Genomic DNA, 14,436 nt, shown 5'->3' with positions numbered 1-14,436 from the left:
TCTTGGGGCCCTTGCAGCATCCCCCTCTGCTCTGCCCTGGGCTGGCACTGCTCCTCCTTCTGCTCGGCTGTCCCAGCGCCTGGGGGGGACCAAAGGGGCTCAGCTGGGGGCTCTTAAGGCACATGAAGAGCACCCACCTCCTGCATGGCTCTGCCTGCTCGGCTCCCTCCCTTCCCTTCTCCTCCTCCTCACACCCCCAGGGCCTTGCCCGATAGCGCCAGGATGGGCTTTGAGCCCCGATGACACCTGAGCCCCACCTAGATACTCCCTCGCCCCTTCCCCAACAGGGATGGGGAGGACAAAATAAAATCTAAAGCCGGGGGGGAACCAGACAAGGTTGGGAGGGGGGGCTCTGCTTCCTCTGTTATGGGCTGGGGAAGAGAGACTCCATCGGGGAGGAAGAAAGAACAGCAATGGCATTTGAACCCCCCACCCCCGATGTACCAATCCGGCAGAGCAGGACAGTGAGAAATACAACCACATCTCCAAAGCCCTTCCCCCCAGCCCTCCTGCCCGGGCTCAGCTTTGCTCCCCATTTCTCTCCCTGCTCCCCCCCCGGCGCAGGGGGCAGGGATGGGGCTTGGGGTCACTCCATCACCCCTTGTCTCTGCCGCCCCTTCCTCCTCAGGGGGAGGACTCCTCACACTCCTCCCCTGCTCCGCCCTGGGCTCCCTCCCACGGGAGACAGTCCTCCACGATCTTCCTCCCACCTGGGTCCCTCCCAGGGGCTCTGGGGGGGCATCTGCTCCCCCGTGGGGCTCCACGGGTGCAGGGCACTCTCTGCTCAGGGCACCTCCCGCCTCGGGTCGTCCTTCCTCTTCCTCGCTGGTCGCAGAGCTATTTCCCTCCCCCCTTCTCTTTTTCTCCTCCTCCTCTTCCTCCTCCTCCTCCTCCCATCCTCCCCTGGTTCAATCCCTTATCTCAGAACTCGCCGCCGCCAATTGGCTCGGCCTTGGCCAGGGGCGGGTCCGACCTGGAGCCGCGGGAGCTTTGAGCATCTTCTCGCAGGAGCCCCCCCTGTCCCCCCTCCGCCGCTCCCAGCCCCTCCACACACAAACCAGCACAACAGGGTGCAGCCGGGTGGGTGCTGAGCCCCGGGCAGGGGGTGCTGAGCACCCCGAGAGGCGGCAGCAGGTCCCCTGGGGGCGCCGGGATGCGGATTCTCCATCCCTCAGGGAAATCCCTGCAGGGAAGGGGGGGTGTGCATCTCCATCGCTGCCCTCTCGGGGGGACGGGGGTGTTGTGGGGGGCGCTGTGAAAGTGGGGACCAGGCGTGGGGGCGGGACAAGTGCAGAAAAGGTGGAGGGATGGGGGGGAGTGAGGCTGGAAGAGGGGGAGGGATGGAGGAGGAGCAGGACGAGGAGGAGGAGGGATGAAGGACGAGCAGAAGGGGGAGGGCTGGAGGAGGAGGAGCCGGGGAATGAACAGGAAAAGGATGAAGGAGGAGGGATGGAGGAGGGGGAGGGCTGGAGGAGGAGCAGGGCCAGCAGGAGGGGACACACACACAATGGCCGTAATTAAGCCGAGGGAGGGGGCAGACCCCCAATGCCGACTCAGCTGAAGCCCAAGAAGCCGCGTCCCCCCCCTCGGAGCTGGGCCCAGCAATGACAAGACCCTGTGTGTTGGCATCGCCACGAGGCGCGTTGGGAACCCGCGAGGGACAGGGCGATAAGAAACCCCCCGGTCACTCCAGCCCCGGTGTCTGCGTGTGCTCCCAAGTGGAGAAATCCAGGGGGGTTCTCTGGGGCGGGGTGCTGGCCGGGGGGAATTACCACCAGCCCCCAGCTCTGCGCCGACTCCCCAGAAATAAATCCCTCTGCTCGGGGATCGCTGTATCCCACCAGGAAGCACAAAAGCCACCGCCTGAGTTCAGCCGCACAGGTTGGAGTCACGTGTTAATTAACGGGACACACACTTAACGAAGGGAGAGATGAGCAGGGAGAGAGAAACATCCTGAGAGCAAACGGAGTGAAACACCACACGGGGGTCACAGCTTGTGCCGCACAACCAACACCCCCAGCACGTCGTACCGAGACTGTCGAGCACTTTGCTCGGCGCTGGCTCTTGTTAACGCCCTCGCGGACTAACGAGCCTTTACACTCCCTCTGGGCTCAGGGGAGCTCCCTGGGTTCCCAGGCAGGCAGCGGTTCTTAAACATCGCCTCTGCCCGCACCCACGAGTCCCCAGGGAGGTGCTGGGGCTCTGGGGCGGGATGGTCCCACGCGCTGGGTGAAGGAAGAGCCACGTTGTCCATGTACCCGAGGCACCTGCCGGCAAATCTCCTCCAAATTTACTCCCGTGTGCAGGCACTCAGGTTTAGATCAGAGAGAGGCTCACGCAGCCCCTCACCCCCACACACACCTTGCTGGGGCATTAGCACCCCCAGAGATCTCTCAAGTTCCCCTCCAGCATCGCCCGGCTCATGGGACGAGACCAGAGGGCTGGAAGTCCCTACCCAGGGAGGCCACAGGCCCCTGATTTGGGGGCCCATCGCCCCCAGAGAAGCTCCCTGGCCCACGGGCACCTCCTCCAAGGGGGCCTCTGGTGGACAAGACACCCGGTGCCCACGCTGAATGACTGCCCGCAGAACAGGCACGGGTGGGAGCTCTCCTGTGCGGGGAGACAGTCGTGCGTGGCGAGGTGGGAGCTGCTCAGGAAGGGTGAAGCTCTCCCCACCCTCCCGGCACTTGTACGGTCTCTCTCCCTTCTGGGCCCTGTGCTGGGAGATGAGGCTGGAGAAGTCCTTGCAGGTCTTCCCGCCATCTGGGCCCTTGTGGGGTCGTTCTCCCGGGTGATTTCTTTGGTGACGTCTCCTGCTGTTACTCCCGCGGAAGATCTTCCCACCCTCGGGGCAGTTAGAGGTCCCCCGCGTGGCGCGGGCCACCGGCTTGCTGGTGGCTGGGTGGGTGTTCTTCACGCCCTCCCCTTGTCCCGGCGGTGTCTGCTCCTCCTTGCTCTCCAACTCCTCCTCCAGCACCGGGGGTGCTTGTCCTGGCTCCAGCTGGGGGCTCGGTGCCTGCAGGAGAGAAATCCATTGCACTCAGCCATCGCCACCCACAGCTCCCCCAGGGCCTGCGACATCTCACGCTAAACCCCCCCGGGAGGACTCACCCTGGTGGACATTTTTCTGATGCCTCCTGAGGTCACTTAACTGCCGGAAGGTCATCTCACACAGCGAGCAGCTGTACGGTCTCTCTCCGGTGTGGATGCATTTGTGGGTGATGATGTTCGACTCAGAGAAGTTTTTCCCACACGTGGTGCAGATAAAGGGCTTCTCCTTGGTGTGTGTCCTCTGATGACCCAGAAGTTTCCCACTTTCCCTGAAGCTCTTCCCACAATCCTGGCACTTGTAGGGCCTCTCTCCCGTGTGCTTCCGTTGGTGACGTCTCAGGTCCCTCACCGCGGGATAGATCTTCCCACAATACTCACACATGTACTTCTTGCCTCTGGAGCTACTCGGTGTTTGGGTTGCGCATTCTCGAGTATCTCCAGCACACGTCCCTTTGAAAGAGCATTTTTGGTGTTCCCTTTGTACCCCATCCTTGCTCTTCTTCATCCACCTGATCTATCCCTCCCCCATCCCTCCTCCTCCTTCACCCTGGACCAGCACCCACCCTTCATTCCCAATTTCATGTGCCCAAAACTCTCCCCACCCCCCAGGAGAGCCGGGGATGGAGATGGGGCAGGTCGGGATGGGGCAGGGTTGGCCTCTTGACTGCTCCCACCCTCTGGGACTGAACCCGGGAGGGGGAAAGGTGAGAAAACCCATGAGTGGAGGGAAAAGTAATTTACCAGGAGGAGTCAGGAGGAGGCCATCACTCACCCCGCCCATGGGGACATGGATGCCCAGCCAGGTCCGGACCAAATTCTGGCCCATTCAGCCCCCAAACCCCCTCCTCTCCATTTTAGAACTGAGCACAACCTGATATGGGGTTAATCCCCCCTGAGGACTCACCAGGATGGACGGCCCTCTCATGCCTCCAGAGGTCAGAATTTTGCATGAACGACATCTCGCAGTGCGAGCAGGGGTAGGTTGTCTCTCCTCTGTGAGTTCGTTTGTGTCTATTACGGTTTGATCTATCGGAGAAGCGTTTCCCACACGTGGTGCAGACATAGGGCTTCGCCTTGGTGTGTATGCTCCGGTGACACCGCAGACTCCCACTTTCCCTGAAGCTCTTCCCGCAATCCTGGCACTTGAAGGGCTTCTCTCCCGTGTGGGTCCGTTCATGACGTATCAGGTTGCTTCCCCAGCGAAAGACCTTCCCACAATACTCACACATGTACTTCTTGCCTCTAGAGCCACTCGGTGGTTGGGATGCGTCTTCTCGAGTATCTTTAGCACACGTCCCTTTGAAAGAGCATTTTTGGTGTGCCTTTGGTACCTCATCCTTCTCTGTCCTCTTCTTCCTCGTCCTCCTCTATCCGTCCCCCATCCCTCCTCCCCCTTCACCCTGGACCAGCACCCACCCTTCATTTCCAATTTCACACGCCCAAAACTCTCCCCACCCCCCAGGAGGGCCGGGGATGGAGATGGGGCAGGTCGGGATGGGGCAGGGTTGGGCTCTTGGCTGCTCCCACCCTCTGGGGGTGAACCCAGGAAGAGGGAAAAAAGAGAAAAAGTGAGAAACCCCCTGCGTGGATGTAAGATGCCCTCCAGCCCTGCCCATGGGGGATGGATGCCCAGGCAGTTCCTCACAAATTCCCCAGCCCCAAGACCCCTACTTTCCATTTTAGTGCTGAGCAGAACATATCATGGGATTAAGCCGTCACGGAGGACTCACCATTGGGAAGGACTTCTTGATGCTTCCCGAGTTGATAATTCTGCTGGAAGCTCTTCCCGCAGTGGGAGCCGTCGCACAGACTCTCTCCTGTGCGGGTAAATTGGTGTTTGAGGAGGTTTGAGCGACAGGAGAAGCATTTCCCACATGTGGCGCAGAGATATGATTTCTCCTCCATGTGTGTCCTCTGGTGACACCGGAGTTTCCATCTGTGCGTGAAGCTCTTCCCACACTCCTGGCACTTGAAGGGCTTCTCTCCAGAGTGGGTCCATTGGTGACGTGTCCGGTTGCTGCTGGTAGAGAAGAACTTCCCACAGTGCTCACACCTGTACAGCTTCTCTGTGGAGCTACTCTGTGTTTCGGTTTCATCTTCTGGAGGGTCTTCAGCATACGTCCCTTTGAAAGAGCATTTTCGGGGTTCCCCCGTTCCGTGGCTCCCTTGCGTATCCCGGGGCTGCTGTTGGCCATCGTGCTCCACGGCCACCGCGGGGCTCTGGGGCTCCTCTTGGGGCCCTTGCAGCATCCCCCTCTGCTCTGCCCTGGGCTGGCACTGCTCCTCCTTCTGCTCGGCTGTCCCAGCGCCTGGGGGGGACCAAAGGGGCTCAGCTGGGGGCTCTTAAGGCACATGAAGAGCACCCACCTCCTGCATGGCTCTGCCTGCTCGGCTCCCTCCCTTCCCTTCTCCTCCTTGCTCTCAATTTCATCCCCTTGTGATTCCCCCCTTCCCCTGGGAGGGCCGGGGATGGAGATGGGGCAGGTCGGGATGGGGCAGGGTTGGGCTCTTGGCTGCTCCCACCCTCTGGGGCTGAACCCGGGAGGGGGAAAGGTGAGAAAACCCATGAGTGGAGGGAAAAGTAATTTACCAGGAGGAGTCAGGAGGAGGCCATCACTCACCCCGCCCATGGGGACATGGATGCCCAGCCAGGTCCGGACCAAATTCTGGCCCAATCAGCGCCCAAACCCCCTCCTCTCCATTTCAGAAATGAGCACAACTTGAAATGGGGTTAAGCCCCCCTGGAGGACTCACCAGGATGAACGGTCCTCTGATGCCTCTTGAGGGCATAATACGCTAAGAACTTCATCTCGCAGAGCGAGCAGGGGTAGGGTCTCTCTCCTGTGTGAGTTCGTTGGTGTCTAATGAGTTGTGAGCTAAAGGAGAAGCGTCTCCCACACGTGGTGCAGAGATACGGCTTCTCCTCCATGTGTGTCCTCTGGTGACTCATGAGGTACGCACTCAGCGCGAAGCTCTTCCCACAATCCTGGCACTTGTAGGGCTTCTCTCCCGTGTGGATCCGTCGGTGAAGTCTCAAGGTGCTCCCCCAGGGAAAGACCTTCCCACACTGCTCACACTTGTGCTCCTTCTGTCTCGAAGTCCTCGGTAATTGGGTTGTGTCATCTTGAAGGTCTTCACCGTACGTCCCTTTGAAAGAGCATTTTCGGGGTTCCCCCGTTCCGCGGCTCCCTTGCGTATCCCGGGGCTGCTGTTGGCCATCGTGCTCCACGGCCACCGCGGGGCTCTGGGGCTCCTCTTGGGGCCCTTGCAGCATCCCCCTCTGCTCTGCCCTGGGCTGGCACTGCTCCTCCTTCTGCTCGGCTGTCCCAGTGCCTGGGGGGGACCAAAGGGGCTCAGCTGGGGGCTCTTAAGACACATGAAGAGCACCCACCTCCTGCATGGCTCTGCCTGCTCGGCTCCCTCCCTTCCCTTCTCCTCCTTGCTCTCAATTTTAACCCCCTTGTAATTCCTCCCTTCCCCCAGGAGGGCCGGGGATGGAGATGGGGCAGGTCGGGATGGGGCAGGGTTGGGCTCTTGGCTGCTTCCACCCTCTGGGGGTGAACCCGGGAGGGGGAAAGGTGAGAAAACCGATGAGTGGAGGGAAAAGTAATTTACCAGGAGGAGTCAGGAGGAGGCCATCACTCACCCCGCCCATGGGGACATGGATGCCCAGCCAGGTCCGGACCAAATTCTGGCCCAACCACCCCCAAACCCCCTCCTCTCCATTTCAGAAGTGAGCACAGCTTGATATGGGGTTAAGCCCCCCCGGAGGACTCACCAGGATGGACGGTCCTCTCATGCCTCTTGAGGCAATAAAACCGGAAGAACCTCATCTCGCAGTGTGAGCAGCGGTAGGGTCTCTCTCCTGTGTGGATGCGTTGGTGGAGAAGGAGGTTGGAGCTAAAGGAGAAGCGTTTCCCACACGTGCTGCAGATAAAGGGCTTCTCCTTGGTGTGTGTCCTCTGGTGACCCTGGAGGTGTACTCTCTGCGTGAAGCTCCTCCCACAGTCCCAGCACTTGTAGGGCTTCTCTCCCGTGTGGATCCGTCGGTGAATGGACAAATAGATCCCAAAAGTGAAGACCTTCCCACAGTGCTCACACTTGTGCTCCTTCCGTCTTGAGGTCCTTGGTGGTTGGGTTGTGTCATCTTGAGGGTCTTCACAGTACGTCCCTTTGAAAGAGCATTTTCGGGGTCTCCTCTTTCCGCGGCTCCCTTGCGTATCCCGGGGCTGCTGTTGGCCATCGTGCTCCACGGCCACCGCGGGGCTCTGGGGCTCCTCTTGGGGCCCTTGCAGCATCCCCCTCTGCTCTGCCCTGGGCTGGCACTGCTCCTCCTTCTGCTCGGCTGTCCCAGCGCCTGGGGGGGACCAAAGGGGCTCAGCTGGGGGCTCTTAAGGCACATGAAGAGCACCCACCGCCTGCATGGCTCTGCCTGCTCGGCTCCCTCCCTTCCCTTCTCCTCCTCCTCACCCCCTTCATGGCCTTGCCCCTTAACGCCGTGTTGGGCTTTGAGCCCCGAGGGCTCCTGAGCCCCCCCCAGATGTTCCTTTGCCATTTCCCCCACTGGGATAGGGAGGAAAATTTTTCTAATGGCTGAGGCGGATCCAGATAAGAACAGGAGGGGTTACTCCCCCATTATTGCCTTGAGCAACAGAGAGACTCCATCGGGGAGGAAGAAAGAACAGCAATGGCATTTGAACCCCCCACCCCCGATGTACCAATCCGGCAGAGCAGGACAGTGAGAAATACAACCACATCTCCAAAGCCCTTCCCCCCAGCCCTCCTGCCCGGGCTCAGCTTTGCTCCCCATTTCTCTCCCTGCTCCCCCCCCGGCGCAGGGGGCAGGGATGGGGCTTGGGGTCACTCCATCACCCCTGGTCTCTGCCGCCCCTTCCTCCTCAGGGGGAGGACTCCTCACACTCCTCCCCTGCTCCGCCCTGGGCTCCCTCCCACGGGAGACAGTCCTCCACGATCATCCTCCCACCTGGGTCCCTCCCAGGGGCTCTGGGGGGGCATCTGCTCCCCCGTGGGGCTCCACGGGTGCAGGGCACTCTGCTCAGGGCACCTCCCGCCTCGGGTCGTCCTTCCTCTTCCTCGCTCTTTCCAGAACTACTTCCCTCCCCCAGCCCTCCTCCTCCTCTTCCTCCTCCTCCTCCTCCCATCCTCCCCTGGTTCAATCCCTTATCTCAGAACTCGCCGTCGCCAATTGGCTCGGCCTTGGCCAGGGGCGGGTCCGACCTGGAGCCGCGGGAGCTTTGAGCATCTTCTCGCAGGAGCCCCCCCTGTCCCCCCTCCGCCGCTCCCAGTCCCTCCACACACAAACCAGCACAACAGGGTGCAGCCGGGTGGGTGCTGAGCCCCGGGCAGGGGGTGCTGAGCACCCCGAGAGGCGGCAGCAGGTCCCCTGGGGGCGCCGGGATGCGGATTCTCCATCCCTCAGGGAAATCCCTGCAGGGAAGGGGGGGTGTGCATCTCCATCGCTGCCCTCTCGGGGGGACGGGGGTGTTGTGGGGGGCGCTGTGAAAGTGGGGACCAGGCGTGGGGGCGGGTCAAGTGCAGAAAAGGTGGAGGGATGGGGGGGAGTGAGGCTGGAGGAGGGGGAGGGCTGGAGGAGGAGCAGGACCAGCAGGAGGGGACACACACACAATCCCCGTAATTAAGCCGAGGGAGGGGGCAGACCCCCAATGCCGACTCAGCTGAAGCCCAAGAAGCCGCGTCCCCCCCCTCGGAGCTGGGCCCAGCAATGACAAGACCCTGTGTGTTGGCATCGCCACGAGGCGCGTTGGGAACCCGCGAGGGACAGGGCGATAAGAAACCCCCCGGTCACTCCAGCCCCGGTGTCTGCGTGTGCTCCCAAGTGGAGAAATCCAGGGGGGTTCTCTGGGGCGGGGCGCTGGCCGGGGGGAATTACCACCAGCCCCCAGCTCTGCGCCAACTCCCCAGAAATAAATCCCTCTGCTCGGGGATCGCTGTATCCCACCAGGAAGCACAAAAGCCACCGCCTGAGTTCAGCCGCACAGGTTGGAGTCACGTGTTAATTAACGGGACACACACTTAACGAAGGGAGAGATGAGCAGGGAGAGAGAAACATCCTGAGAGCAAACGGAGTGAAACACCACACGGGGGTCACAGCTTGTGCCGCACAACCAACACCCCCAGCACGTCGTACCGAGACTGTCCAGCACTTTGCTCGGCGCTGGCTCTTGTTAACGCCCTCGCGGACTAACGAGCCTTTACACTCCCTCTGGGCTCAGGGGAGCTCCCTGGGTTCCCAGGCAGGCAGCGGTTCTTAAACATCGCCTCTGCCCGCACCCACGAGTCCCCAGGGAGGTGCTGGGGCTCTGGGGCGGGATGGTCCCACGCGCTGGGTGAAGGAAGAGCCACGTTGTCCATGTACCCGAGGCACCTGCCGGCAAATCTCCTCCAAATTTACTCCCCTGTGCAGGCACTCAGGTTTAGATCAGAGAGAGGCTCACGCAGCCCCTCACCCCCCCACACACCTTGCTGGGGCATTAGCACCCCCAGACATCTCTCAAGTTCCCCTCCAGCATCGCCCGGCTCATGGGACGAGACCAGAGGGCTGGAAGTCCCTACCCAGGGAGGCCACAGGCCCCTGATTTGGGGGCCCATCGCCCCCAGAGAAGCTCCCTGGCCCACGGGCACCTCCTCCAAGGGGGCCTCTGGTGGACAAGACACCCGGTGCCCACGCTGAATGACTGCCCGCAGAACAGGCACGGGTGGGAGCTCTCCTGTGCGGGGAGACAGTCGTGCGTGGCGAGGTGGGAGCTGCTCAGGAAGGGTGAAGCTCTCCCCACCCTCCAGGCACTTGTACGGTCTCTCTCCCTTCTGGGCCCTGCGCTGGGAGATGAGGCTGGAGAAGTCCTTGCAGGTCTTCCCGCCATCTGGGCCCTTGTGGGGTCGTTCTCCCGGGTGATTTCTCTGGTGACGTCTCCTGCTGTTATGACTTGAGGAAAAAAAACTAAGTCTACAACTGTTAAGTTGTAAAGTAGATATGTTTGTTTATTCAGCGCTGAGCACATGGGGGATCGCTCCACCACAAACATGTGCACCCTCTGTAGCTCTTGCCTTGCTTATACGTTACAAAGCATTGCATATTTATAAAACACCTGTACATATACATAATGCATCCCCGCCTCTCCTCGCTTCTTAGTGTAATTAGGTCTCCTCCCCTCTGCGTCTGCGTGGTCAGCTCCTATGGTCCTGGGCAGACGTAAAGATGAAGTATCTCCTCTTCCTTGCAGCTGAACTTTTCACCCTGCCGCTTCCCGCATTCTCTGTTGCTCCCTGGCCTCTGGCTGAGCCGCAGAGCCAGTTTGTGCTGGAATTTGGGATAATTTGTTGCTGACAGATGCATGTTTAAGGGAGGAAGGGGAGACTTCTACTCAGCCAGAAGATAGTAGCTTGGCAACTGGAAGATAGTAGCTTGGCAACACAATCAGCTCCCGGCATGTCTACACTCACAGCCCACAGCCTTGCACAGGCCTAAAGTTTGATCTTTCTACATCCCCTAAACTTCCCATGTCAGTTACTCCAGCGGAAGATCTTCCCACCCTCGGGGCATTTAGGGGTCCCCCGCGTGGCGCGGGCCACCGGCTTGCTGGTGGCTGGGTGGGTGTTCTTCACGCCCTCCCCTTGTCCCGGCGGTGTCTGCTCCTCCTTGCTCTCCAACTCCTCCTCCAGCACCGGGGGTGCTTGTCCTGGCTCCAGCTGGGGGCTCGGTGCCTGCAGGAGAGAAATCCATTGCACTCAGCCATCGCCACCCACAGCTCCCCCAGGGCCTGCGACATCTCACGCTAAACCCCCCCGGGAGGACTCACCCTGGGGAAGGGCTGCCTGATGACTCCTGAGGTCACTTAACTGCCGGAAGGTCATCTCACGCAGCGAGCAGGTGTACGGTCTCTCTCCGGTGTGGATGCATTTGTGGGTGGTGCTGTTTGACACAGAGAAGTTTTTTCACACACGTGGTGCAGGCAAAAGGCTTCTCCTGGGTGTGTGTCCTCTGGTGAAGCTGGAGGTTTCCTCTCAGCGTGAAGCCCCTCCCACGATCCCAGCACTTGTAGGGCTTCTCTCCCGTGTGGGTCCATCAGTGACGCTTCAAACTCGTGCTCCAAATGAAGCCCTTCCCACAGTCCTCACACTTGTACTGCTTCTCTCTGGACCTACTCTGTTTCGGTTGCATCTCCTTGGGGGACTTCACCACCCATTCCACTGAAAGAGCATTTTCAGGGTTCCCTCGTTCCGCGGCTCCCTTGCGTATCATTGGGGTGCTGTTGGCCATCGTGCTCCACGGCCACCTGGGGCTCCTCACAAGAAGAGCACCCACCTCCTGCATGGCTCTGCCTGCTCGGCGCCCTCCCTTCCCTTCTCCTCCGTACTCTCCAATGTCACCCCCCTGACACCACCCCCCATCTCTGGAAGGACCAGGGATGGAGATGGGGAAGAGTTGGGCTATCGGCTGCTTCCACCCACAGCAGTTGAATCTGGGATTGGGAAAATAAGAGAAAAATTACTTAAACGTGTGTGTTGAGGTAAAAATAGTTCAATAGGAGGGGACAGAGAGAAAGGAAAAATTCACAGGGCATCATTCTCCCCCACCCATGGGGGGATGGATGCCCAGCCGGTTCCTGATCAAAATCTGGCTAATCACCACCCCCAAACCCCCTCCTTCACATTTTTTTGCTGAGCACGACTTAATACAGGTTTAAGCCTCCACCGAGGACTCACCATTGTGGACCAATTTCTGATGCCTCCTGAGGTGATGCTTTGACTGGAAGCTCTTCCCGCAGTGGGAGCAGGGGAAGGGTCTCTCTCCCGTGTGGATGCGTTCATGGATGATGACATGTGATCTGCAGAAGAAGCGTTTCCCACACCTGGGGCAAGAAAAAGGCTTCTCCTTGGTGTGTGCCCTCTGGTGCCTCAGGAGTTTCCCACTTGTCATGAAGCTCTTCCCACAATCCCAGCACTTGAAGGGCTTCTCTCCCGTGTGAATCTGTCGGTGACAGATGAGGCGGCTCTTGTATGTGAAGACCTTCCCACACTTCTCACACTTGTACTCCTTCCCTCTGGATCTACTCAGTGGTTGGGCTGAGTCTTCCTGAGGGTCTTCACCACACGTCCCTTTGAAAGAGCATTTTCGGGGTTCCCTCGTTCCGCAGCTCCCTTGCGTATCCCGGGGCTGCTGTTGGCCATCGTGCTCCACGGCCACCGCGGGGCTCTGGGGCTCCTCTTGGGGCCCTTGCAGCATCCCCCTCTGCTCTGCCCTGGGCTGGCACTGCTCCTCCTTCTGCTCGGCTGTCCCAGCGCCTGGGGGGGACCAAAGGGGCTCAGCTGGGGGCTCTTAAGGCACATGAAGAGCACCCACCTCCTGCATGGCTCTGCCTGCTCGGCTCCCTCCCTTCCCTTCTCCTCCTCCTCACACCCCCAGGGCCTTGCCAGTTAGCAACATGTTGGGCTTCGAACCCCGAGGGCACCTCAGCCCCACCCAGATGCTCCATCACCCCTTCCCCCACAGCGGTGGGGAGGAAAATATTAAACCAAAGGCCAGGGGGGATGCAGAAAAGGAGGTGATGGGGGCATGGGACTCCCCCGTTATGGTCTGGGGCAGCAGAGAGACTCCATCGGGGAGGAAGAAAGAACAGCAATGGCATTTGAACCCCCCACCCCCCGATGTACCAATCCGGCAGAGCAGGACAGTGAGAAATACAACCACATCTCCAAAGCCCTTCCCCCCAGCCCTCCTGCCCGGGCTCAGCTTTGCTCCCCATTTCTCTCCCTGCTCCCCCCCCGGCGCAGGGGGCAGGGATGGGGCTTGGGGTCACTCCATCACCCCTTGTCTCTGCCGCCCCTTCCTCCTCAGGGGGAGGACTCCTCACACTCCTCCCCTGCTCCGCCCTGGGCTCCCTCCCACGGGAGACAGTCCTCCACGATCTTCCTCCCACCTGGGTCCCTCCCAGGGGCTCTGGGGGGGCATCTGCTCCCCCGTGGGGCTCCACGGGTGCAGGGCACTCTCTGCTCAGGGCACCTCCCGCCTCCTGCCGGCCTTCCTCTCCCTCGCTGGTTGCAGAGCTACTTCACTTCCACCTTCTTCTTCCTCTCATCCCCCCAATTTCCCCTTTTTAAACACCTTATCCCAGGGACGCGGCCGCCGTCGCCAATCGGCTCGGCCTTGGCCAGGGGCGGGTCCGACCTGGAGCCGCGGGAGCTTTGAGCATCTTCTCGCAGGAGCCCCCCCTGTCCCCCCTCCGCCGCTCCCAGCCCCTCCACACCCAAACCAGCACAACAGGGTGCTGCCGGGTGGGTGCTGAGCCCCGGGCAGGGGGTGCTGAGCACCCCGAGAGGCGGCAGCAGGTCCCCTGGGGGCGCCGGGATGCGGATTCTCCATCCCTCAGGGAAATCCCTGCAGGGAAGGGGGGGTGTGCGGGCAGGATACACCCCCGGCCCAGGATGACCCGGGTGTGCACAGGGGTGGAAGGAGATGCGGGTGGGGGCACACGTCTGCCCATCCGACCCCTCGCCCTCCCCTGCCTTTGTCCTCCCCAGCCCCCACCCTCCTCTTTTGCACCCCAGACCAGCCCCCGCCCTTCTTCCCACATTCACCCCCCCAAACCTCACCCCCCGGCAGCACCAGGGCTGGGATGTCTTCAGGAAATTCTCTGCTCTGCTCGTTCCCAGCTCGGGAATAGACCAATGCCAGGGTCAGGCGCGGCTGGAAGAGTGTTGGGACAAGAGAAGGGACCCGGGGATAAGGGGGGGTCACCCCGGCTTTGCATAACCAAGGGATGTCTGGCTAACGACTCTGCCCTGGAGGGGGGAGAGAAGGGAGGGGAGGGGAACATCCTGCCCCCGAGGGCAGAGAGGCTGGAGGAGGCTCGGAGAAGCAGGACGCCCTCGGGCCAGGAATAGCTCTGGGGTCGGGTCCCCTCAGCCGCCTGCTTGCGTCCCCCCTCCCCATCTCCTGTGCACCCCCAAATCTCTCCACGCTGCAACAAACAGGACACAAGTGTCCCGATCCGATATCTGGGAGGGTTCTTAAATGGTCTCAAGAGCGAGATTAAGACAGAAAATGAGGTCAGATGCTATACAGCCTTAGAAACTATTTTCTATAACAACCGATAAGAGCGATAGGAAAGAGAGGAAAGGGAAGGAAAGGTCAGAATCCCTAAGCAAGAACACGGTAGAGGCTCAACTAATTACCACCAGGAGGACCAGGGAGCCAGCGATCTTCTGTCGGCTCAATGATGCTCCATGTTCCTGGCTCCGTGCTAGTCTCCAACAAACAGCATCCCCCAACAAGCTTCCCCCTACAAGCTCCTCCCAAGGAGTACGCAGTCTGTCCTTTTATAGTTCCCGTCCCTACGATTTGTC

At 60.6% G+C, this 14,436-nt stretch overlaps 1 protein-coding gene across 1 annotated transcript; it reads right to left on the bottom strand.

Moving 5' to 3' along the window:
- Positions 1-1,796: 1,796 nt before the first annotated feature.
- Positions 1,797-11,350, bottom strand: LOC141972568 (uncharacterized). The gene is made up of 8 exons (XM_074930462.1): positions 11,209-11,350; positions 6,902-7,408; positions 5,806-6,129; positions 5,206-5,360; positions 4,782-5,130; positions 3,956-4,348; positions 3,112-3,501; positions 1,797-3,016 (listed from the first exon to the last, which is right to left on the bottom strand). Exons 1-8 carry the CDS (start codon positions 11,348-11,350, stop codon positions 2,856-2,858), a joined length of 2,421 nt encoding a protein of 806 aa, XP_074786563.1. The 3' UTR covers positions 1,797-2,855.
- Positions 11,351-14,436: the final 3,086 nt, after the last annotated feature.

The sequence above is a fragment of the Athene noctua genome, chromosome 34 (assembly GCF_965140245.1).
Source record: "Athene noctua chromosome 34, bAthNoc1.hap1.1, whole genome shotgun sequence".
Lineage (NCBI taxonomy): Eukaryota > Metazoa > Chordata > Aves > Strigiformes > Strigidae > Athene > Athene noctua.
This window is presented reverse-complemented; position numbering and strand designations above follow the sequence as displayed.